Source organism: Cryptotermes secundus, unplaced genomic scaffold (genome assembly GCF_002891405.2).
Source record: "Cryptotermes secundus unplaced genomic scaffold, Csec_1.0 scaffold236, whole genome shotgun sequence".
In the NCBI taxonomy this organism is placed as follows: Eukaryota; Metazoa; Arthropoda; class Insecta; order Blattodea; family Kalotermitidae; genus Cryptotermes; species Cryptotermes secundus.
The window spans coordinates 470390-495942 of record NW_019738958.1 but is presented as its reverse complement, the minus strand read 5'-3'; the positions used below and the strand labels follow the sequence as shown (position 1 = coordinate 495942).

Below are 25553 nucleotides of genomic sequence, written 5' to 3'. Positions count from 1 at the left end.
TGGCTTCTTTGGACTTCACACATCGTCTGGTATGTAAAAGACAAAAGACCACGACGTTTCATTTACTGGTCCAGTGATTGAGACTAGCTCTTTCTAACAGGCCCAACTGAGTAGGTTTATCCTTCCCTATCCACCTGAAGACGGAGAGAGATACAGTCTCCGAAACGTCGTTGTCTTTTGTCTTTTTACATACCAGACGATGGATGAAGTCCAAAATAAGCCAAAAGAAGTACAATAAGATTTCTGGCTGTATTTGGTGCCTCGTATGTAAGATTATTTTGTTAACTCATTTGGGGGCAACCTCCATTACTTCAGTGTGGAAATTCTGTGGAAACAACTGTAATTGTTAAATTGATCAGTCAGCCAGTTATTGTTGTTTTGTTTAGGAAAAAATTATTTTCAATTAAACTGTGGAAAAAGTCCAGGGGATAGAACAGAGTGCGTTTATTGGTGTTTCGGTAAAGGAATAAAAAAACATTCCGACAATTATTATCGAAGCAGCAGTTTTAGTCGTTTTTAATCTTTTGAAAAATGGCACATTTTAGCAATAGCTCATTTTTGTATAATCATTTCAGCCCCAAAAGTTATACTTCCGAAATGGATATCCCCAGTAAGTGGATACATAAAAGGCTTGTCAAAAGTAAGTACTTTTTAACGGCCCCGAGTGGGTAGGTCTACCGGCAACAAGATGTTTAAAACTGAAACAAAACATCGAAAACTTAAACTTTATATGATTTAAAAGTATTACGTGAATTAATACCGAGTTCCTATGGACCTCGATACAGCTATCTGTATAATATTAACGAATATCATGAAACTCTTAATCCATAATTTATTTTCCGTGCTTCAAATTATTATACTGCATGTACTTTCGGTAATCAGCAGAGTAGCTCATTCTGTGCTATTTCAATACGAGGTGGTGCTCCACGTTGGGTTATATTTCAGTCGCTTCCAGAGCGAATGACAACAGTTTATATGGGAAAACTCCAAATGTGGTAGTTCGCAGAACATTCAGGTTGGTATCTGGTATTTAAGGGAAACATGTTGCCCCACTTTGAGTAAAATGCTTGTCTTACACAACAGTCGCTTTCAGAGAGAAATATGTGTTTGTTTCCATGGTGAAACTAGCTCCCTGCAGAGTCGTGTGCAACCACAGACAAAATACCCGCGAACAATTATTCCCATAAGCACCACTAATGTTAGAATCTACTTGATGATACATTTCAGATAGAGAAATGTTCGTCCGTTCCCACTTTTTCACATCAAAGATTCAATGTTCCTTTGTAAAACAAAGACTGGAAGATCTGTGATAGAACACACATCCTAGATCTGAGAACAAAAGGAACTTGTTGATCCGCAGACCAGCGGCGGGTCACGAGAGAGTCTCTGAAGACTGAACTCAGATCTAGGTGGCCGAAGGTATCGTGTCCAGCGAGATGTAGCTGTATACCACCTTGGCAGCTTTATGCTTAAACCTGTAGAAACCAATGGCAAGTAGAGATGAACCCAATATTACCATAAAAGAGCTTATGAAGCCCTGAATATTGGGCAAGATGACAGCGATGAAGTACATCAGGTAGACCAAGTATGGCGGTACCCCCACTTGATGCTGCAAAAAACAATTAAAGAAGTAGAAAGTAAAAACTAAAATTATAGGCTGGAGGTAGAATGCAATGCAGTATGATACAATCCATTACGTTTAATTTTTTCCTACGAATTGATAATTCAGGGATTCTAAAGTTTTTATGCACATTTATAATAACAGCTTATTTTTTTATTGCTAGTGGGGTGGGACTAAGTCCCTCGCACTGCGGCCAATTCTGGTCTATTGTACCAGCCCCAGATGATAGGTGAGGGTGATTGTGGAGCAATTGGTGGAATGAAGATTGGCAGGGGAGACCGAAGTACTCGGAGAAAACCTGCCCCCGCGCCACTGTGTCTACCACAAATCCCACTTGACCAGACCAGGGATTGAACCCGGGCCGCCGTGGGAAGCCAGCGACTAACCGCTTGAGCTATGGCACGGCCTTAATAACAGCTTAAAAGTACGTTATTTTGCAGTATGTACACTTATATGTAACATAAACTAAAATGCATTAATCCCAAACTGTATTAAAATAGTTTCTAAAATAAATAATTCAAAATGAAAGATTCGCATAAAATTCGAACAGCAATTACTGACAATAACGACGAATATTGAAGTATTTAAGAATTATCTGTTCTGGATTCTTTTAAGTTGAACAGAAAAAAACTGTCTTTCGGTTACCCTTTATCTGTCTGCTATTCAGCAAGGTTTGATTTACTAATTATCACTTATGTTACTGGTGAATTTCAGATAAGCCATATTTTGATTCTGCTTAACCGTTTCTGAAGAAACAATATAACGGATTTATTGTCCATGGACCCAATTGTTGACCAACTAATTGTCTTACTACAACACAGACCAAATTTTTAAACTGACTAATAAGAAAACCCTGAAGTTTAAATAACACAATTTAAAGCCCGTTTGATCAGCGTCAGAGTTACTTTACAACTGGCAGTTTGCCACAAATCAGTTCATCTTGCCGACAAGCCCCTTGAGACTCACGAGCAGTGATTTTATTTTCCAACTGAACACTTGCGTTTGTAGTTATTATGTAACATCTTGTCTGACAAGAGGGTGGGTCTGTCGTTTACAACTGCTGCTGGTGCTCGCCAGCGCAGTCTTTTTCAGGTTCGAGTCCCGCGGGACTCATGACCATATTTTACACTCACAGATTTGAGACCCCAACCTGGAGGGCCAGGTCCCAGTATTTATCCACACGAGATGAATTATTCTTCAGAATTAGAATCAGAATTACTTTACGACTGGCGGCTTACCGTCAATCAGTTTGCCTTGGCGTGATTCAGAGAGATTACGGACGAGAAGACACTTACCAGCTGCATCCAGAATAAAGGAATGTACGAGTTGGAGAAGCCTGACACTCGACTGTAGCCATTCACATCCTTTACCGCCAAATTACATTGGACACCAGCTTTGCTCTCCAATGGCAGACCTGTGTTCTAGAACAGAATATTACAAATAATGTTTAAAGTAAAAATAGCAATTCTAATTATAAGTATCAATTTAAATATCGCGTCTTTTTTGGACCGCCACTGTGGTCCAGTGGTAAGAGTTCTTGACTACAGATCCAGATTATGAAGTGTGTTATTAGAACAGTCGCTAATCATATTTAGTAGATTTCTCAAGTCGGAATCTAAGTAGCATAAGAACTATAGTTACTGACTGAAATATTGAACAGGCTCCTCAGCCAGTGTGGTATAGTGCATAGCATTAGTCGCTCTTGTCTCCCCGCTAACGCGAGGCCTGGATACTGCATCTCATTGCCTGGTGCTAAACCAGTACCTATCGCCTGTAGTTTCTAGTCCAACCCCCATTTCTTCTCGAATAGTAAGCCTTTATAACAAGCTTACTGTCGCCCAGCCTTCACTGTAGCCCATACTCCTAAACTACCAACATTTACAATAACAACGACAAGGGGAAGGAGAGGCGGATAAGAAGGACGCAGCGGCAACCTGCAAACTGGACACACCAACAAGTGAGAGGGAACGGTTGGAAAGAAGTCGCAACCAAAGGTGGGCAGCGAAGAGCGGTTATTGAGAGGAAGTGGTGACCAGCAACGTTGGGCCAAAATTGGTAAAAGGTGATTATAGGAGGAAGCTGTACCACTCAGTTATTTAATGTGTTTGTACTTACCGGTTCGACAATGACGTGGGCGGAATGTATCTCTTCATCAGGTTGCATTCCATCAACACTGTTCCTGACAGCTGGATCGGCGGCTAGGAAGTGAGGAAACGAGGCAACTATTGGCATATCTGTAACAGGTCAATCCATCCGTGTCTAAAAACCATGCATGCTACAGATACTACACTGTCTATATTATAAGTGTGAGATTTTTCTAATATAATTAAATAAAATAAATAAATAAAAGTGGCCGCAGTACAAGGGACTTAGTCTCACCCTACTAGCAACAAAAAAACTAAGTAACTAAATTCTTTAATGTAGCTGAGATCTTGAGAAGCCTGCAGTTGTACAGCTACTAAATAGATTCCCAACATTTTATAAACCCCAAAGGTTCATTACCCTATTCACAAGAACCCTCCACTGGCCCCTATTCTGAGCCAGATAAATCCAGACTGCACCACCCCATCCTATAACGACATTGCATGTCCTGATATTACGGACGGAGAAGGCGGCCTGCATGTATGGAAGGTAGTCAGATATTACAAAATTAATTTTGACTGCACTTAGACTTGAAAAATGAATCAGATTGAAATGTCTGTAACATTATAAAAAAAAATCCGTGGTTTTGGTCCGCAAGCGAACTATACCGACCGAGCGACCGCTGCTTTTCGGCAAACTGTAATATAATAATACTTACTTACCCATGGAGCTGAGTCCTTCTTGGTGAGCCTCTAATTCTGCAGCTACTCAAGAATTTCCCTGCATTTTACGGAACCCGAAGGCTCATTAGAGTCTTCATAGTTGCCCTCCACTGGTCTCTATCCTGAACCAGATCAATCCAATCCATCCCATTCCATCCTATCTCTCTAAGATCCATATTAATATTGTCCACCCACCTACACCTTGGTCTTCCCAGTGGTTTTTCTTCTGGCTTTCCCACCAATATACTTTATGCTTTCCTTCTCTCTCTCCCATTTGTGCTACATGCCCTGCCCACCTCATCCTCCTTGAGTTGATCATTCTAATTATACTTGGATAGGAGTACTAGTAATGAAGTAACATTATAATATCCACAAAAAAATTAAATTTTTCTTCGAATATATAATAAAATAAAAAAAAAATAAAAATGGTACTAATGCATAAAATAGGAGTGAAGCTGATCACTCACCTTCATCCAGGGGCGATATCAAGACCTCCACTCCCCCATACATCTTCATGGACTGAAGCTTAATTAATTATGTACAGGCACAACTTACCTTACTTTATTAATAAGAATAAACAGTGTTCCATTGACAAGTCAGACATGGGATCCGTTACTTAAACAGAGCTTACTGAAGAAGCAGGGGGAGACATCCGTCAAGCCGTCGGGATGTGGCTTGGATCCAGGCAACGTGTAACAGTCAGGGCTTCCGTTCTTCGGCCTGTTGAACGTGTCTAACGGTAATGTGTAGCGGTAGGCCGTCATGCCCTTCTCAACAATCTCCTCTAGAACATAAGAAGAGGCACTACAATTGAAGACACTTATGAACAGGTAAACTGGGGGTTGAGTAATACGAATCTGCAATCGCCTCAGTAACAGTCGGGAAGAGAATGTGGTAGTTGGAGCTGAATGCATGAATGAACCAATGTAGACTAATCGAAAGCAGCGTAATTCGTGACTATAAAAGATTACATACAATTTTCCATTTGGCTCTTGACCTGTGTGGTCCTGAATTGTCGGTGAAAACCTACTCGTCTGATTGAACATCTACCATTTTACAAATTTTCAAAGAAATGCATTTTTCCCTGACATCTTAGAAGTTGAAAAATCGCTAAATTTGCACTATTTATTGTGTGCAATATAGCTGTAAGAAAGCTGATTAACTTCCAATGACACAGGTTTTGTACTAGGGGCCATGAAAATCGACCAAACAGATTAAATATTAATATTACAACGAGGCACACACACAATAACATAAGAACTAAACCAACATTTCGTTTCAAAGTAGAAAGAGACTAGATTTTTTTTTAATATAAGAAGGGCAATTATTTACATGAAACCTGTGTTTTGTGTTCAACATTAATTTTCCCATAATATTCCTTTCCTTATACATTACCGTTTGTTATCCACTTACTTTGATATACTATAGGCGTGACTCTACATAAGGTCTTGCGGAAGAAATGAAGATTGTCTTCCTTGGAAATCTGTTGATGGTACAGGATTCCTTCTGTGGCCAACTTCACAGAATCACACGTCATGTTCTTCCAATAGCCAAATCGATTTCTCCCGTTATACTGGTCCATGGTGAAGAAACGCCTCGAGTTGTCTGGACCAATGAAAACGGTCACATTCTCCTTGAATTTTCTGTAAATCTGGCGTATAACACTCCTCAATATGTCAGTCTATTACTCTGGAGGAACATTCAAAACCAAATATTGATATGCCGTTTAAAATGGGGGGGGGGAACTCCGGGACCTGTAGTCTCCAAGCGAACTATACCGACCGCCTCTTTGATCTAGTGGTCAGATTTCCTGGATACAGATTCACAGGTCCCGGGTTCGATTCCCGGCGCTACAAGATTTTCTGAGAAGTAGTGGCTCTGGAACCAGTCCACTTAGCCTCGTGAGGACAATTGAAGAGCTGTTTCAAGGAAATAGCGGCTCCGGTCTAGAAAACCGAAATTAACATCGGTGGCTACCCGTTGCTCTGGCAACGCTGAGCACCCAAATATATAGTAGAATAAAATAAGAGCCACATAACTGTATGTTGTTTCAACTTAAAGTGCACTAGAAATTTCGCTAGTGACACTGAGATTACTGCAGGTCCTTCTTAATCCTCACATGCTATTTCGAAATTTTGGACCCAAAACCATAGTAGTTCTACGAGTATTTGTTTCAATACAGATATTTCAATGTAATCTCTTGCGTTAGAGGCAGTATGGTAATATAACATATATCCAAGCAATTAATTAAAGCTGTATATAGCTGTAAATATGGAGGTCACAGGTCAGGAAAAATGAAGTTCTTTTGTTTGATTTAACCGGATATGTGAGGCCATGTTTGTCCTATATAAGGAAAGTGTGGTCTTTGTATAGTTCCGTATGACACACCCAGAAACAGATCTCATTATATGAGGCTTATGTCACATTTAAGTATTTTCAGCATTAACACATTAACAATTTGTAATAAATCAATGACAAATTTATAACAGAAAATTGTGATTTGAGCCCAGAGATTTTCAGTTTAACATAAAAATATTTGAAAACTCATATGAATAAAATAATCCCAAGGAATAAATAAAACAGGGGCCTTATTACATTGTAAGTAAGATAATTCCAAAACTTTAAAGAGTCAACTTATGAAACGAAAGGAAATTTTACAACCAAATTACACATCCATAGTAATATAATTTAGCATCTTCTTACATCAATATAATTAACTCGTTACATAAGCATTAGAGTCTCAAATACAAAATTTATTCTTGCTCTTGTGTATCCCTTTTAAGACACGTTTTGGCCGTACGTGGTTTCCATCAGGCACATATTAATTCTCTCCAAATTTTTTTCTGTATATGATATTTTTACGCTTCTGAAAGGGTTAGGTTTCTTGCGGTGTTGTGCATGCGTACATAGATAGTAATGCACTGTTACTCTATGGCTGTTACGTATGTTGCGGTGTTGTGCGTGCGTGCGTACATAGATACTAATGCACTGTTACTCTATGGCTGTTACGTATGTTGCGGTGTTGTGCGTGCGTGCGTGCGTACATAGATACTAATGCACTGTTACTCTATGGCTGTTACGTATGTTGCGGTGTTGTGCGTGCGTACATAGATACTAATGCACTGTTACTCTATGGCTGTTACGTATGTTGCGGTGTTGTTCATTCGTACATAGATACTAATGCACTGTTATTCTACGGCTGTTACGTATGTTGCGGTGTTGTGCGTGCGTACATAGACGCTAATGCTCTGTTACGTATGGATATTACATATTCCGCGATAGCGTGCATGTGATTGTGAAGAAAGCAGTCTTCTGGGATTTGGCACCGTGTATATGTGGCGTTAACCGACGTTTCGGAGGAACGTATCGCCTCCATCTTCAAGGTAGAAGAAAAAATATAAGAAATCTGCAAGCGAAGAGACCGTGAGAACCGGTCTGAAGGTGGAGGCGATACGTTCCTCCGAAACGTCGGTTAACACCACATATACACGGAGCCAAATCCCAGAAGACTGTTTTCTTCATAGTCACCGCCGTGAAAGCCTCAAATCTTACATTGCATGTGATTAATTACCAAAGCACTGTTATTGTTTGGGTGTTACGTATGTTGCGGTGGGTTGCGTGTGTAGAGACCAATTCCTATTCGTTGTTAAGGTGCCTAACGTAAAGTTTCGTAAAGATATTCACCGACAAGGATGAATGTTGCATTGCGACTGTGATGCATATGTACAAATCTAATTATATCTTCACCTGCAGAAGCGTCTGAGGGACACGTGAGAGCTGCAGACATTTTGAAAACCTTGGCAGATCTGCTAGTAAAGTATGATAGATTTTTGTCAACTGTTTCTACTTATCTATGAGAAAAACTGTAATACATATCACGGTTTACTACTGAATTTCACATGAAAACACTTACCATATGAAGCACACCCAAATTGTCTACTGGAACTATCGAAGGCGCAATGTTGGACGCTAATGTAAGGAGAGGATCCGAATTGTTCCACAGGTAATTATACACAGATGTTTTAATCAGTGGTTGTGAATCTAGCCTTCTGATCACTAAGTTCACTCCAAATTTCACGAAAAATGGCGCATTTTCTAGGTAAGACGCTATCCCCTGAAACAACAAATTCATTATAAAATTTTAATTAATTACAGTAGCGTAGTTGGTTGAGGGGCTATGCTACAAGCTGGAAGGTAGCGGGTTCAAGTCCCGATGAGGTCATTGGATTTTTTTCAATTGACCTAATCCTTCCGGCCGCACTAGGCCCTGAGGTTTACTCGGCCTCTAACAGAAATGAGTACCAGGAATTAATTAAATAATTTTCCTGGGGAGTGAAGCGCGGCCGGTGCGCAAGGCTGACAACCTTACCGCCATCTGTGAGCCGATTGTCTAGATAATGTGGGACCCTTAACGTCTCACAACCCTATGGGCCTTCACGGCCTGTTACAGGGATAGTTTTACATTACTTTACTTTACACACTCAGTGTGTAAAGTGAATTCTTAATGCTGAAGTAATGCTCACTCTTAGTAGTCAAGACGTACTTCTCCATCTCGGGATTTATGGAGGGGACTTAAAAATCCATTTCAGAAACTAGTACAACATAGAAAATTAACAGAACTTGAATTCTTGCGGAACAAGTACATGATATGACATTTGGTACTTCGAACGTCACTAAGGGCAAGATAATTAAATGTATATAGATACGAAAATATAAAAATATACTTCAATGTTAGTTGAAGAGACAACATCACGGGAATTGTGAGGCTTACTGCTGGCCTTCATAATTACTGTTATGACTCTACAGCCCTTTTGAAGAACTTGGCCGCTTTTTCAGTTACTTGATACTATTTACAGTCGGTAAGACTCCTTGCAAGGGAGATCAGCCCGATTCAATGCCTCTACCTACACACAGGATAACACAAACAGAGAATAAACGTACACAGATATCCATGCCTTGAGGTTGGATTCGAACCAACGAGCCCAGCGTTCGAGCTAACGAAGACAGTTTATGCCTTAGACCGAGCAGTCGCTATGATTGGCGGCCTTCATAATACCGGTGTTAAAGGTGCGTGACGCTGCACTTCTCTCCTCCATACGAGTATATGTCGTGATGGAGCGGTGATTAATTAAGCACAGGAAAAACTATTTTACTGAAAATGCAGATGAGTATAGATTTTTCTACGGAAACGTGAACGGTAATCACAATTATTGACCGAATTTCGAACATCAGGATGGGTGGGAATATTAGTGGGAGAAAGCAGTACACAAGGGTGCATACAGTATTCGATAGACCTACTGCAATATTATTCTATGTGCCCATATCTGATCTGGGAATACAAAACACAACAAGATTACTTGTTATTTTAAAGAATTATTGCGTTTTCTAGCAGTTCCCTCGGGACTGAGAATTCTGTTTGAACATAAATTTTGGAAACATCAGAGAGAACATTTTAAGATATACAAATGGGAATTAGCTTGTATTGAAATTATTAGTCATATTTGTATTATTGTGTAAAATGTGCCAGTTACAAATTTCTAATTCTGAATAATCTATTCGCAAATCATAATATTCTCTAACACAATGGAACTTAGAATGATATGCTACAATAAAATATAACTTGCCATATAACTGTATAAAATTTATTTCCTTGTACTGATTATATTTTTTCAAAACCTCGACATATTTCACTCACAGAGGGCCTCTTCCAGGGTTGTACCATATTAGAAGGAATTTTATAGTTCACGAAGACCCATACATGTGTAGGCATATATTTATATAAAAAAATTTAAATTTTCTAGCCACACATTTCTTACAAAAGTTAAAATATATATTGTGATAAAATTTTATATGAAGGTAAATTTGTCATTATGCTTAATTAATCAATCACTATCCCATGAAGATATAACCATCGGATAGAAGACTGTGTGGGCCCCAGAATCGGTCTGGACGCTGTACCGGGACTGGCTACTGACTGGAGGCCGAGGGAAACGAGTTAGATTCCAGATAGGGACATAATTTTTTCCTGTGCACGTCATCCAGGCCGGCTATGAGTCCTACCAAGCCTCCTGTCCAAATGGTACCTGGGACCCTTTTCGCGGGTGTAAGGTGGTCGATACATGAAGCTGGCCACTCAACTCCAACTTGTGCAGCGGTCAAGGAAACGTGGATCTATACATCCACTTCCACATACGCCTTTCCGGCGTAGTGCTTAATTAGTTAAATGTAGGAAAAAGTGTATATAACATATTCACGAGTATATATGTGTGTGCTACATAAATACGTAGAGCCGAAGAGCACAGTCACTATAGCTACTTGCTACTGGCTGGAAACCGAGGGGAACGAGTTCGATTACAGACAGGGACAGAGTTTTCCTCCTATGCTCTTCGTCCAGACTGGCTCTGAGTCCTACCAAGTCTCCTGTCCAAATAGTATTGGAGGCTCTTTTCTCGGGTGTAAGACGGTCGATACATGAAGCTGACCACTCACAAAAATGTGGATGTAAACATACGCTCCTGCATACGCCTTCATGGGGTACTGCTCAATTAGTTAAATGAGAGGAAGAATTTCTTTAACATATATATATATATATATATATATATTACAGTATTACAGTAACTATGGCATGTATATATATATATATATATGCCGTAGTTACTGTAATAGCGTGTTGTGCTAGGTTGTATCATGGCGTCTAATAACTCCTTTCTTTTAAGTGTTCATAGGCTGAGTTGCTCTTGATAGGTGGTAATGGTGGAATATTTCTGTTTGTGGGTCGACCTTGTGAGGTTACCACATTTTAATAGATAACAAAGCGTACAAGAAAAATTATGTCCAATATTGCTTAGATCGTCGTATGAAGTCAGTACATCCTTCGAAAGTGTGGGACATTTCAACGGTCTGATACGAACAAATACAAATTTTGATTATGTTCACGAAAAGTTTATAGATTTTTCAGACTCTGGTCTTTCGTGTTGAGACACAGTATAAACTTGATGGCGGAAATCGAGGCATCTGAGGGTCATGAAGCCCATTTCACCGAACGAAATTTATTTTCTACAAGATTACACGGTACCACAACCCAGAAAAATGAAATATGAAGTGTGATTGACATTAAAAGTCTGAAATCCATAACTTCAGATTGTTGTTCCCAAAATAAACAAAAAACAAACTCCGTGGCCTGTAGTCCGCAAGCGAAACTATACTGACAGAGCGACCGCCACTTATCGGCGAAGTTAGTGCCATATTTAGCGGATAAACGGTGTCGCGTGGTCAGAGCAACGAATGCAAATGGCCGTTAATTTTGGTTTTCTAGACCTGAGACGCTATTTCCTTGAAATAACTCATCAGTTATCCTCAAGAAGCTGATAATTCTATTCCTTATGTTTCTGCTTCCTCAAAGCCTTACGAAACATAGGCTTACTTCGCATTGCTTCATTTCCGACTGAGAGAATTACGTTCATCCGAATGTACGTATTTAACTGAGTTCAGGTACATAGAATGGAAACAGGGTTTTCAAAAGTAATATAATAAATATGAATATGAACTTTCGAAATGAAAACTATGAGAAGGAAACAAGAGAGAAATTCCAAGCATATTCGTAAGAAACAAACCAATCTTCTCGCCAGAGAGGATGTTACGTAAGGATTATGTCCGCAAGTGTTCAGTTGAAAAAAGTTTCTGGTCGTGTGTTTCAAGGGGCTTTGTTCCAAGACTAAGTGATTGGCCTTAAACAGTCAATCATACAGTAACTTCCACATTTACTTTGACTTGAAGTTAGTTAGTTACTTAGTTTGGAAACCGTTGTCAGGCAACGACAGACGAATATTTAAAAAACTTTGTGTGCTGTACTAATTTGTATAATGCATAGATCCGTGAAACTGTTAAAAGTGCTCATATCTACGGCTTACAATTCTTCAATAAATTTAATAATAAATTTGACCTAATGTCTATTCACTAAATTGTGACAATATATATGATATAAGCACATTTTACCGTGAAAGAGACTTTAGATAGGTCTGTAATAGATATTCTCAACCGTTTGAGTTATATTTGAGTTTCTGATTAAGCTTCTGTTTCAGGTGACAAAATTAAACTCACCAAAAGGGAAAGGTTTGGCACAGTAAGAGTATCGTTGAGGCTCAGTGTATTCAATTCTGGTTCGAACACGGGGTTGCGCTCTGATGTGTATGTCATTGTGCCGTTGTCGTTCCATACGATGTTCGTATGTTGTAATTGTTCTCTGCAAAACACAATCAGCGCTCAGCATTGTAGGATATCAAACATAGAAACGATTTTAAACAGAATGTAGTAACAAATCAGAAGTGCTCACAGTCTCCACAATATGGAGAAGCTTTTATGATACACAATAATCATTTAGCTCAGGAAGCAATTCGTGGAAACACTGCTCAGTTAAACACAGAAATCATAAAGCAGAACTCAGAATATCTAAGATGTCATACACACAAATAATTCTAAGTGAAATAAAAAATGCAATCAGCATTGCTCACACTCTCAAGAATGTTACAGATGAAAACACTCTTCTATGATAAGGTAAAAGGTAAAGTTTTCCTTGTGCTTAACTACTTAAGCACTAGGCCATGAAGGCGTATAGGGGAGTGGATGTATAGATCATCATTTTCTTGATCTCAGCACTAGCTAGGTGAGTGCTTAGTTCTACGCCCCGTCCGCTTTACCTCCGGGGAAAAGCCCCCGGTTCCCATTGGATAAGACTTTGGGTGGACCCCAGAGCCGGTCTGGACGGCATGGAGAAATGAAAATTCTTGACCCTGCCGGGACTCGAACTGCGACCCTTTCAGTCGTCCAGGCCGTAGCCAGTCGCTATACCGACTAGGATATCCCAGAACCACTCCTCTATGATACATAATAATATAAGAGTTTTGAAAAAGTCTCGGATGCCGTACACGGAAAAATTCTTAGTGAAATAAATAACCAATCATCAGTGCGTGCTTACAATCTCAGGGATGTGACAGGTGGAAACAACTCACTGTGATATAGGGAAACTTAACAGCACTCTTAACAGTTTCGGATGACTTAGAGGGAAACGTCTCTAAGTGGAATAAAAGTATCGATCTGAAACTCACAGCCTGCAGAATGTTATGGAAGCTTGCCTCTGTCAAGCACAATAACCACTCAGCAGAAATATGACATACGTGTATGTAAATATCTCTCTGTAAGATACTATAACAAATGAGGAGTTCATAACTTGTACTCTCCTCCAAGTATAATTAGAATGATGAAGCTAATGAGGATGAGGTGGGCAGGGCATGTAGCACGAATGGGGGAGAAGAAGAATACATATAGGAAATTGGTGGGAAAGCCAGAAGGAAAGAGACCATTGGGAAGACCAAGGCGTAGGTGGGTGGACAATATTAAAATGGATCTTAGAGAAATAGGATGGTATGGGATGGATTGGATTGATTTGGCTCACAATAGGGGCCAGTGGAGTGCTCTTGTAAACACGGTAATGAATCTTCGGGTTCCATAAAATGCTTGGAAATTCTTGAGTAGCTGCAGATTTGGCGGCTCCTCAAAAAGGGCTGAGCTCCATACGGAAGTAAGTAAGTAAATAAGTAACATAACAATATAACAGTACTCGGATGTCATACACTGAAACAGCATTTAGTGAAACACAATAAGAAATCAGCAGTCCCCCAGTCTTCACGATACCATATTCGGAAGAGCCTTTCTATAAAATAAAACAAACACTTAGCAGAGCTCACTTTCTCTAGGATATCGTGCACGGAAACCGATATTCATGAAATACAGCAGCCTATCAGCAGTGTCCATAATTTTAAAGGCATCAAATTTGGAAATGCCGCTCTGGAAAGCACAGATTCTCAACAGTGATGATACTCTCCAGGTTATCATAGAAGGAAGAGCTTTTCTGCGAGACGGATTCCTCCCAGTGGGATTCTGAGAGTCTCCAGAATCTCAAACACAGCATCACCTTTTGGCCAAACACAACTGCCATTTAGCATGTCTGAAGGATATGGAAATTTTCTGGAAAACACAGCACTATTCAACAGTGTCTCTATTTCAAAAGAGTCATATGGAGGGACTGTCTGTGAAACGTAATAATCACTTAAAATTAGTAAATAATTCCCAGTGTCGAGGGTGACCTTCATGAAACGCCTCGGTGTGAATGTCCCAGCAAATCTCGCAGTACGATACTGAAATATTTCAAGCGATCACATTCAAGTTAGCCTTTCCAAAATGGGTAACCACTTAGCAGGATTTAGAAGGTCAGTTTTAACACACTCCCGACAGGCCGTAGCAATTAATTCTAATGTCTATCTTTAAATGGTAAAAGCAGCTTGATTCCCATGACAAGGTTATGCCACTATATAGCTGAAAAATGTACATACCTGAAAATGTAGGGCCCAACCTCCTGGAGATGTAGCTTCGTCTGTGTGCCATTTATAATATGTTCGTAGTTTGTGACGTTGAAAAGATAGAGTCGAATGAGCACTTGCTGGGGTGGGTCAGCCCACCACTCAAACGGCGGAAGGCCCTTTCTCATCCTCAGCCTCTGCAGCACGGAGATATCCATTCGAGTCTCATGTCAACATGACAATAGTTACATCATCTTTAAAAACTACAGACGGCGTTAGACGTACCTCTGTGAGGATCAGATCGCGAGGCGTCCAGATGAAAGTCAGGCAGCCCAGCACCAAAGACAGCATACCACACGCCAGATAGGTGATAACCCCTGCAACAGGATTAAGTTCGTATAGCCGGATTAGCAGAAACGTTGGAAAGGTTGTATTGGCCAAGATTAGATCCGGGGACATATGCATTACATCGGTTCTAATTTGGTCAGCAACAGCATAAGTGAGTGTGACATGTCATCCTTGCGTTGCTTCTATTGTTGTTTTATGGTGGCTCTTGAGGTTGTGGTGTTGATGTTGGTGGTGGTCAACTCCATGACTGCAGACTAAGAAGTGTCGATGGGCGAAATGAAAAATAACTAGCAATGGGTCAACCAAACCCCAGAGCTGTTCTGAACATAGCTTACCCAGGAGACGAACACCGAGATACCAGAACTCACAGGTTTCTAAGTTGGAAACTATGTTACACGTCAGTAATCTATCTATGTAAAATTATCATACCAATGAATACAATCGTGAAATGTACATTTATGAGCGTGATTGAGCTCAATCTGAGAAACATAAGCTCACTTCGAAAAAGTATTAATCCCTGCTATTAATGTAATAGGAATAATAATAAGATCATATTTTCTTAATTTGTTAAGTTGTTGGGTCTACTTGGCAGCAAAATCTTCTTCTCGTCCTTCGATCGTAGACATACTAGCTTTCACGCTTTCACACTTTCACACTACATATTTCTAAGTCTGAATATATATATATATATTATGTGTGTGTGTGTTTGTTGCTTGAAATTAAAATACTTCTATTGATGCCGAGAAACTAGAATCTATCCAGTAGAAGATTTCAGCCTTTTGTTTTACGAGTAATTACTTTCTTTCTCACGTCCAGTACCTTCGAGTTCCTGCTCCGTATGTCAGTTTTTCGTTTAATGTCAGCTTTTAAAGGCAAAATATTGTGACGCATTGCTAGGCAAAATTAGTTGCAAACGTTGAATGAGGTTACTTTGTCAATGAGAATAGATGTTTGTCGCTGGACAACGGCTTTGGTTACCAAGGCGTATCCTGCACAACGAGGAGATAAACAGCAACAATCTAACTCTTGGAGGAGGTGATTGCTATTAGATTCGCTGTCAGTTCATAAAAGGCCGTGCACTATTAAATATTTGAGGATTCAATATTTGAAGTGTCGCCAAGCAGACAGACGTCGTTAGAAAGGAGTTCAATGGGTTATCAGTTATATTCAAGTGTAACTGTAATAGTGGAGTCCAATAAACCAGACAAACAAATCTATAGCCCACAATTATTCGTCACACTGTCTCATATTCTTGACAGTATCTTTCCGCTAGATGCGCTTCAGTTGCTAATGTTGGTTGTAAAGGCGTTCAGATTTGTGGAACTAAGCTCCTTTTAATCACACATTATAATGGTATTTTCTCATTTAATAAAGTAGCAATTATGTTCTATATATGTGCATACAGTATTTACCTGCATATTTTCCCCACTGAATTATTGTCACATGTCACAGGGACTAAAGACTCGATTTGGATTGGTAATTGGATTTGTTAACCGCCTGCAGGCTGTAACTACAATTAATTATTACACTGTTACTGATTTTCACACTACAAAGCACTACACACTACTCCCTTCAGGCTATCTCCACTAGTTTTTACGGATTTATAACACAGGAACTATGAGAGTCCCCCTAAATCACACACTCCGAACACCACTGCACTACAGCACACAGTAATGAAAAAAAAATGTAGTAAAGTCTCCAGATCACACGTTAAATATTCAAAGACTGACTTCCCGTACTCATCTGTACTCCTCGAGCTTACTGCTTGCTTGTTCACGTGCTTCTGCCGTTCGTTGTATAGGTCTACAGGGTTATGAGGAATATCTTTGCTTCCAGGGAGGCGGTCAGTCTGATAAAAGTGATAATTTTGAATGAAGAACCTCTCATCACAACTCAAAATTGACTCCTTTTGTAGCCTCAGCTCGGTCCGCATGGTATATTTCTTCATAGTGCTTAGTTAATTAAACACAGAGACAACTTTATCTATAATAGTAGTAGTATATATCAGCAGTAGTAATATTTAGTAATACGTACGTACTAGCGATAGTGGCGGTGGTAGCATCAGCAGCAGCAGTTAGTAGTAGTAGTAGTAGTAGTAGTAGTAGTAGTAGTAGTAGTAGTAGTAGTAGTAGTAGTAGTAGTAGTAGAGGTATTTTAGTTATATATTCATTAGCTTGCTGCTTCTTTTTATTTACGTTAACACATCTTGCCTGGTAATTTAATTCCCATTAGTTAAACAGCGTATATGAAATATAGTGTTATTGGTAATCCCTGTAATAGTCCGTGGAGGCCCTTTATTCCCAGGAATATTCCTGGTATTCATTTCTGTTAGAGGCTGAGTCGACCGCGGGGCCATAATCCGGCTGCAAGGATGAGGTAAATTGAAAAAAAATCCACCTCATCGGGATTCGATCTCGCGGCCTTCCGGCTTCTAGCATAGTGTCCCAACCAAATACACTACCGCGTTCCCCACAGTCTTAATGGCTTATTTTAATTTATACTTGTTGCCTGAAATTTTTAGCTGTTGAACAACAGAGACAAAAATTCCTGATGCAAGGAGAAACAATTTTGAGTTTACTAAGAAGAGCTTTAACGTTAAGATACCTACAATCAATATCCGCTTATTCCTCATTTTAAAATCAGGCTGTGTGATAACTCAGGGCACTAAGTCCAGGGCCTCGTTGAAGAGGTCAATGTTCGCTCGTGTGTCTTGTGTAATCTATAAATTATGCACATCACTTGACAAGATCTCAGCTAGTAAATCTTCAGCAGTATTATGTATGAGATATAACTTGGAATTATGGAATGATGAAAGAGGTCTACTGAACCTCTCACGTGACGACCAACCTAAGATTCATATGGTGAAAACTGCGGTTCTAATTAACTCACCATTCAGACCGCGCCATAGCTCAAGCTGTTAGTCGCTGGCTTCCTACCGCGGAGGCCCGGGTTCGATCCCGGGTCTGGTCAAGTGGGATTTGTGATAGACAAATTGGCGCTAGGGCAGGATTTCTCCGAATACTTCGGTTTCCCCTGCCAATCTTTATTCCACCAATTGCTCCACAATCACCCTCACCTATCATCTGGGGCTGGTACAGTAGGCCAGAAGTGGCCGCAGTACAAGGGATTTAGTCCCATCCCACTAGCAATTAAAAAACTCACCATTGAAGTATAAATATTACTTTTGTTTGGAGAATATATTTCTAATAAATTTTAATATATTTAGCTACAAATAGACTGTATATCAATCACTTATAATCTGGTTTGAATAGTTTTTAAAATATTGATAATTCTGAATAGTCACTGGAGTTAAGTAAGTTGCAAACTTACGAATCAAATGTATGACATAAAACAATATATTTAATTCCTGCAATAATGTACAAAATATAAAGAGCAAAATATATAAAGTGGAGATCATAGTTAATGGAAATAAGCTGAAGGGTTTTTTTTTCATTCCCTAACAACCTAAAAATTTTATTATAGAGAAAGCAAACTCCTGGTAAGGCCACACCTGCTAGTCAGGTCGAAGAGTAAGGGCCAGACCAAACGTACCCCCTGGTCTTCCAAGTTGCGGATGGGGCGTGAGGTTCAAATCGTCACGTCGGAAAACAATATACTGTAAGTAACTTAGATGGGTGCCGTAAATATAATTTAGACTGACGTACAAGTAAAATTCATGATGCCAATAATTTCTAATATTATGATATAACGGCTGAAAGCATGAATAGTTGTACGAATAGATGCCGCCATTGCTAAACTGCTGTGAGATAAACACGTTTCAGCGGCAACAGATACTGACGCAGCGCTAGTGGATGCAGTGTTTCCTATTCCGTCCGTGCTGAGGTTATATTACTTTTATTGGCGGGATCGAATACCTCCACTGTAACTCTCCGAGCCGTAGGAGGCGACGAAAAAGGTCTCGAATCTGAGACAGTAAAAAATAGTCACGAATCTCACGGGGCTCGGAACCGAGAGTGACTGCGCTGGCGAGGGGCAGCAGCAATTGTAAACGACAGACCCGTCCTCTCGTGAGAGAGAGCGCCCCACATCAACAAACGGGCAACTGTCTGACAGAAATAACAACCTGGTCGTAAGCTCCAGATAGGTCCTTATTCCAAGAGAGACTGGCCGACTGACCGTCGATGGTAACATAAGGCTCAGACTTAGTCCTCAGTCTTTAGACATGAGACTGCGGTACGCTTTGTTGACTAAATGTTCTCGTATTCTAAAATTAAAGCATGGTTCATATACAGCGAGACCTCTTTCTAATAATTATCATCATTTAATTTCGTCTGTTTCTTTGAAATACTGGAAAAGTGCGGAAAATTCCAGTGCTTTATCCTGCTCAGCTTTCCATAAGATCCCTTCTTGTTCAATAAAAGGAACAAATTCATGCATACTATCTTCAGAGAAATTCCTCTTCTCGGTTGTCCTTGTCCTGTTTCGCACCGTAATTTGTTCTGTGAGCACAAAATAAATATATGTTCTGTAGATAAAAGTAATATCTAGAACGTGTAAGAATGTTATTTAATATGGCATCAGTCGTGTTACTAGTCTTTCAAAATAAAGAAGTAGAAAATGACATGTTTCGTGTAACATTGCAATCCCTCTTGAATTGTTGTAGGCGTGCAATACAAAATATCTGCAAAAATTTACATTACTTTCCAGAAGAAAAAAACATATATATGGTAAGATTACGAATAAAAGACGGCCTCCACATTGTAAGTAGCTCAAACTGTCTTCGACCAAGGCGCCACTTACTTGCTATTGGCATACAGGAAACAGCGTCTCTTGTTTTATTATTCCTGTTGTAAGTTTTTTTAATGACAAAAATTATGTGAAGGAAAGTATAATTATTCATTCTGGAGATGAAATGGATATGCCATGATCACTTTCAGTGACTTCATCTCAAGTCAATAATTCAGTATTAACATTCTCCCAAATATTACTGCGCGGGGTCGTGAAACATTCTACACATCTTGTTATTTCTTGTCCATAAACTTGAAAGGTGAATATCATGACAAGAGAAGTCATATAATAGACGTGAGTAAATATTTCTATATTCGCCCAGGATAGTGTTCAATAGCGGGCTTGTGTGTGCATGTCAAAGGATATCCAGTAATATTCATTGCAACAATCTTCGCCCTGAACAACTGAATAACCGTCAGCGGATTACATATTCCGCGGATATAATTAAGAGGGAGAGTAATTTTAAGGGTGGAGGAGAGGGGAGAGATTATCGCGTTTCTAAAATGTATGAAAAAATTAATGAGAAAAAGAATTTTGTAAAATAACGAATTTATCTTTTTATGGTTCCATATATATTATGAACCATATTAAAATAGAATCTAAAAGTTGGTGATGATGATATATTAGTACAAATAATATGTTTTGAACATCATCAATCGTCCTGTCTTTGTCTAAAAACACCGTCCTTTTTATGTTTCAAAAGAGAGAAATCTCGTCATCCCATATGTTAAGGGTACTTCCGAGAAATTCGGACTGTTGGGGAACCGTTTCAATCTCAGGAACATTTTCAATATTTTTATTTATTTTTATACTGCTAGTGAGGTGGGACTAAGTCCCTTGTACTGCGGCCACTTCTGGCCTATTGTACCAGACCCAGATGATATGTGAGGGTGATTGTGGAGCAATTGGTGGAATGAAGATTGGCAGGGGAAACCAAAGTACTCTGAAAAAACCTGTCCCAGCGCCATTTTCAATACCAAACATACACTCGGTGGGACATTGATGAAAACTGGGTCGGTTAGAGATGGCCAGCAGACGAAGCAGTGTTTGTACACCGTCCCATTTGATTGTGGCAGATATTACATGGGTGAAAGAAGCAGACTTTAGAAGTACGCATTAAGGAACACAAATATAACCTGACACAGTTTTGATGGAAAAATCAAAATTAGACAAACTTGCGTACAAGAAGGCCACAAAATATGTTGAAAACAAGCGAAGGTTCTGGACATTGAGTTCAACACCACATATAAGAATTACAAGGAATCAGCCCACATGTCTCTGGTGGACCATCCGATCAGTCAACCCAGTTTGGAAATTTCTCCCAACTGGATCCCCGTTATCACAACAAAAGTCAAGAAACTACAACTCCTTCCAAAACAGACTGAGTAGGAAAAATTGTTTTTCTTATGTTGGTACTACAAAGAATATTGCTTCTCTCCAGTAATGATTTCTATCATGATAGTTCTCAGGTGCAAGGCCTAACAAGTGTAGTTTTTTTTAATAATTTAATGTTTTATTAGCTCTCGCAGATGGTTTATGTTGTGTTTGGCTTGTATAACCCATCTTGGTCCTGACACAGGTGTCGGAGATAGGGACTAGCTCTATCGATTGGTCCAAAGTGAGTAGGTTTTACTTGAAGACGGAGACAGAATCCAGTCTCCGAAACGTTATGTATTAAAAAAATAAAAGGGCAGTGTTTTAGATGAAGACAGGACGACGAATAATATTCAAAAATGTAATATTTGTTTATTAAAAATATTGTACTTCTGTGCACACAGAAACTCTGCGTTACCTTGCAAACTGACCTTATGTACAAGCACTGAAGAGACGTTGGCAATCCAACAGATCAAACTTAATATTCTATCTGGAAGCAGAGACGGGTGTGTGTTTGCTTTTCTCTAAATCATATTAGGAATTATCGAGAAGCCGTATTAAAACAGAACTTATCTTTAAGTACTTCAAATAAGCCTACATTATTTTATAAAGCCAGCAACGGCCTGAAATGAAGTATCCATGAAATCTAGATAATTGTAAGGTGCTTTAATAAGCATAGGAGCTAATTATTGTCGAATATGACATGATAATGTGCTGCGAAGTGAGAGAATTTATTATAACTTAATTCGAAGTGGTCTGATTCACTAAGTAAAAATTTAATCGATCAGGTTCACTTCAGAATTTGCATTAAGGTGCGGAAGAACTCTCATCGCCGAAAGAAAACAACTTTACTCGCAATTTAGAGAAAATCAACTTTCGTGGAGGTGCATATTCATTATATTTTTTGTCGCAAAAAATTCACTACAGCCTAATCGCCATGGTAATTCTATTATCAGTCGCTCTGCCTGCTGAAGGTAACACATGAAATAGTGTTTATGATAGTGTGATAAATAACTGAAAGAGACTCAAAGAAATAAGTGTACAGCTCAGGTGGAAAGAGTCTTAACTCACAAGCGTGTACACGTACGGAAAAATATTGTCTCAAAATAAGAGAGATTTACAAGTAACAAAAGAACAAATGAACCACCATTTTTAAGCTATATACGTGTTACTTCCATGTTAGGTGGGACCCCTTTCATCACGGCATGGCGCGTCCTCAGATTGCGGATAGAAGAGACGCCCTCCAGTTTTGGAGGGAAACTGTGAATATATTGAATAAGCAGTGGCGAACAGCCGAAAAGGGGTCGCCCTCCAGCTTGGGGAATGGGCGTGGGGCTAACAACTTCTCACCGTAAGAAATAAACTTGTTACGAAAATGAACACAAAGCCTCGGACCTGGACGGATTCCTTGGATAAACGACCTAAGCTAATGAAAATGGATATGAGATTTGGCACTTGGAATGTTCGAAGTTTGTATAGGACAGGTTCGCTCAGGGCAGTCGCTCTAAAATATAAGTTAGATTTAGCGGGCGTACAGGAGGTCAGATGGGATGGAGGTGGCATGGCACCAGCAGGAGAATGTACATTTTTCTGTGGAAGGGGGAATGGAAATCATGAATTAGGTACAGATTTTTTCGTGATAAAACTGATTGTAGTAATTATCGGAGGATATCACTGCTATCAACTTCATACAATTTTTTCCAAATATTCTTTTCTCAAAGTTATGTCCATATATATAGATGAAATTATTGGGGATCATCAGTGTGGGTTTCGACGTAACAGATCAACTACAGATCAGATCTTTCGCATTTGTCAGATATTGGAGAAAAAATGAGAGTACGATGAGATAGTACATCAGCGATTTGTAGACTTCAAGAAAGCCTATGATTCAGTTAGGAGGGAAGTATTGTACAATATTCTAATAGAGTTTGGGATACCCATGAAACTAGTTAGGTTGATTAAAATGTGTTCAAAAGAAACATAGCAAAGTCCGTGTAGGTAAACATTTGTCTGATAAATTTCCTATCCAGAATGGTCTAAAACAAGGAGATGCTTTATCACCAGTCTCGTCTGCTGTCCAAAAACATAAAAATTAGAATATATAAACTATAATTTTGCCTGTGGTTCTGTATGGGTGTAAAACTTGGTCTCTGACATTAAGGGAGGAACATAGACTGAGGGTGTTTGAGAACAGGGTGTTGAGAAGAATATTTGGACCGAAGAGAGATGAAGTGACAGGAGGTTGGAGAAAACTGCATAATGAGGACCTTCATAAGTTGTACTCTGCTCAAAGTATAATTAGAATGGTCAAGTCAAAGAGGATGAGGTGGGCAGGGCATGTAGCACGAATGGGGGGACGAGGAATACGTATAGGATATTGGTGGGAAAGCCAGAAGGAAGGAGACCACTGGGAAGACCAAGCCATAGGTGGGTGGACAATATTAGAATGGATCTTAGAGAGACAGGATTGGATGGTATTGATTGTATTGATCTGGCTGAGGATAGGGACCACTGGAGGGCTCTTGTGAATACGGTAATGAACCTTCGGGTTCCATAAAATGCTGGGAAATTCTTGAGTAGCTGCAGAATTGGCAGCTCCTTCAGAAGGGCTCAGCTCCGTGAGTAAGTATATAAGTATACGTGTTACTTAATTTTTTATAGCGCTATCTAGATAACTGATTAAACTGGAGACACGAATAAAAAGCTATAGTGTAATAATTTTCAGCGATGGTGAATCAAACTATTAGGAATCTTCTGGATACAAACGTATCCTGTCGTCACGGAAGAACAGAGGACAATGTCACTGAGCGCCGATGAAAGAGAGACGAATTCGAAGCTGCTTCATTTATTTCCCCGTCAGTTATTCTAGAAATATAATTTTATTTTAATCATACAAAGATATTTTCGAAAAACAGAGCTTTAGACCGTTAAGGCCCACAGGGTTGTCAGACGTCGAGATTTCCACATTTTGTTTAGACAATCGGCTAACAGATGGCGGTAAGTTTGTCAGCCTTACGCGCCGGCGGCTGTTTTTTCCAAAGGAAGATTCCTGGTACTCATTACTGTTAGAGGCTGGGTTGAACCCAGAGCCATATTTGGACTGGAAGGATTAGGTAGACTAAAAAAACACACCTCATGTGGACTCGAACCACGACCTTCCAGCTTGTAGCATAGGGCCTCAACAAACTACGCTATCGCGTGCCCGTCATCTAGGATTAGGGCAATACAAATGTTACGTAAATGACACAGATGTGACTATTCACCATGCGTTTCATTAGTTTTCTGACTTTATTCCGCCCTGGATTGCTAGTAAGTTTCTTTTGACACAAATCTGTGACTGCAATTTCATTTTATTTCGACAGATTTATTTATGTGATGATAAAAATATTTTAGTACTCTAGGGGATATATTAACAAATAAATAAAGCACTCTGTACAATAATTTGAAGTCCTATTCTATAATTTTGGCCTTCAACGAAGTCTTTCATCTCCGTGGCATTTTAACATGTGATTATTACATATTTAGTCCAAGTGATTGGTTTTGTGTTGAAGATCGAGGACAAGACATTAGATGCAGAGATACTGGGTTTTCGGACTTTGTCCATCGTCCGGATTCTAAATAACTAAGAAACTGAGGGTAGCTCTTTCTAAGGGACCCAACAGAGTAGGTGTCTTCCTTCACCTGAGGACGGAAACAGATCCAGTTTCCGAAACGTGTTTTTTTTCTTAGTTATTTAGAATCCGGAAGATGGACAAAGTCCGAAAGCCCAGTATCTCTGTGTATTATACACCATCGTCAGGGCCCTATAGTATCTACCTAAGACATTATATAACTCAAGTTTACAAAATTTCGTATATTTGCAAACATGAAAACGCCGAAAATGTCTGCTGTTATATAACGTAGCGTGATCTTAAAGCTCATTAACAATAAAATATTGACTCTAAGGTTAACATCTCATGAATTTCAAGGCAATTCCTCGTGTTTAACTACAGTTATTCTCCTCGTTAATTTAACAATTACATGAACATGTCGGAAAGAGAAAGACGTTTGCTTTCAGATCCGAAGCGTTTATTTGAGTCTCTCATCAGTTCGAAAACTGTTATTATTACTGCCATAGTATCGTCGAAATTTCTGAGAAAGTTGCAGAAAGAAGAGATTCATAATTCTCACTCCTGGCCAACTATTATTAGAGTGATGAAACCAAAGGGGATGAGGTGGGTTACATAGGACCCACAGGCCTAAAACACTTTTGTCGTAAAATCTAAAAATGAAACAATATTTGGGGAATTAAAGTAGGTATTT

The 25553-nt window shown here is 39.4% G+C and overlaps 1 protein-coding gene across 1 annotated transcript in view; it reads right to left on the bottom strand.

Moving 5' to 3' along the window:
• Nucleotides 1-898: 898 nt before the first annotated feature.
• Nucleotides 899-25553, bottom strand: part of LOC111871401 (scavenger receptor class B member 1) — a 69914-nt gene continuing 45259 nt past the window's right edge. The window contains exons 3-11 of the mRNA XM_023864489.2: nucleotides 15066-15157; nucleotides 14814-14977; nucleotides 12526-12667; nucleotides 8339-8539; nucleotides 5839-6076; nucleotides 5057-5209; nucleotides 3737-3855; nucleotides 2917-3042; nucleotides 899-1609 (exon numbers count right to left, since the gene is read on the bottom strand). Coding sequence (XP_023720257.1) covers nucleotides 1406-1609; nucleotides 2917-3042; nucleotides 3737-3855; nucleotides 5057-5209; nucleotides 5839-6076; nucleotides 8339-8539; nucleotides 12526-12667; nucleotides 14814-14977; nucleotides 15066-15157 — 1439 coding nt within the window. The 3' untranslated portion in view covers nucleotides 899-1405. The remainder of the gene's footprint in view (nucleotides 1610-2916; nucleotides 3043-3736; nucleotides 3856-5056; nucleotides 5210-5838; nucleotides 6077-8338; nucleotides 8540-12525; nucleotides 12668-14813; nucleotides 14978-15065; nucleotides 15158-25553) is intronic.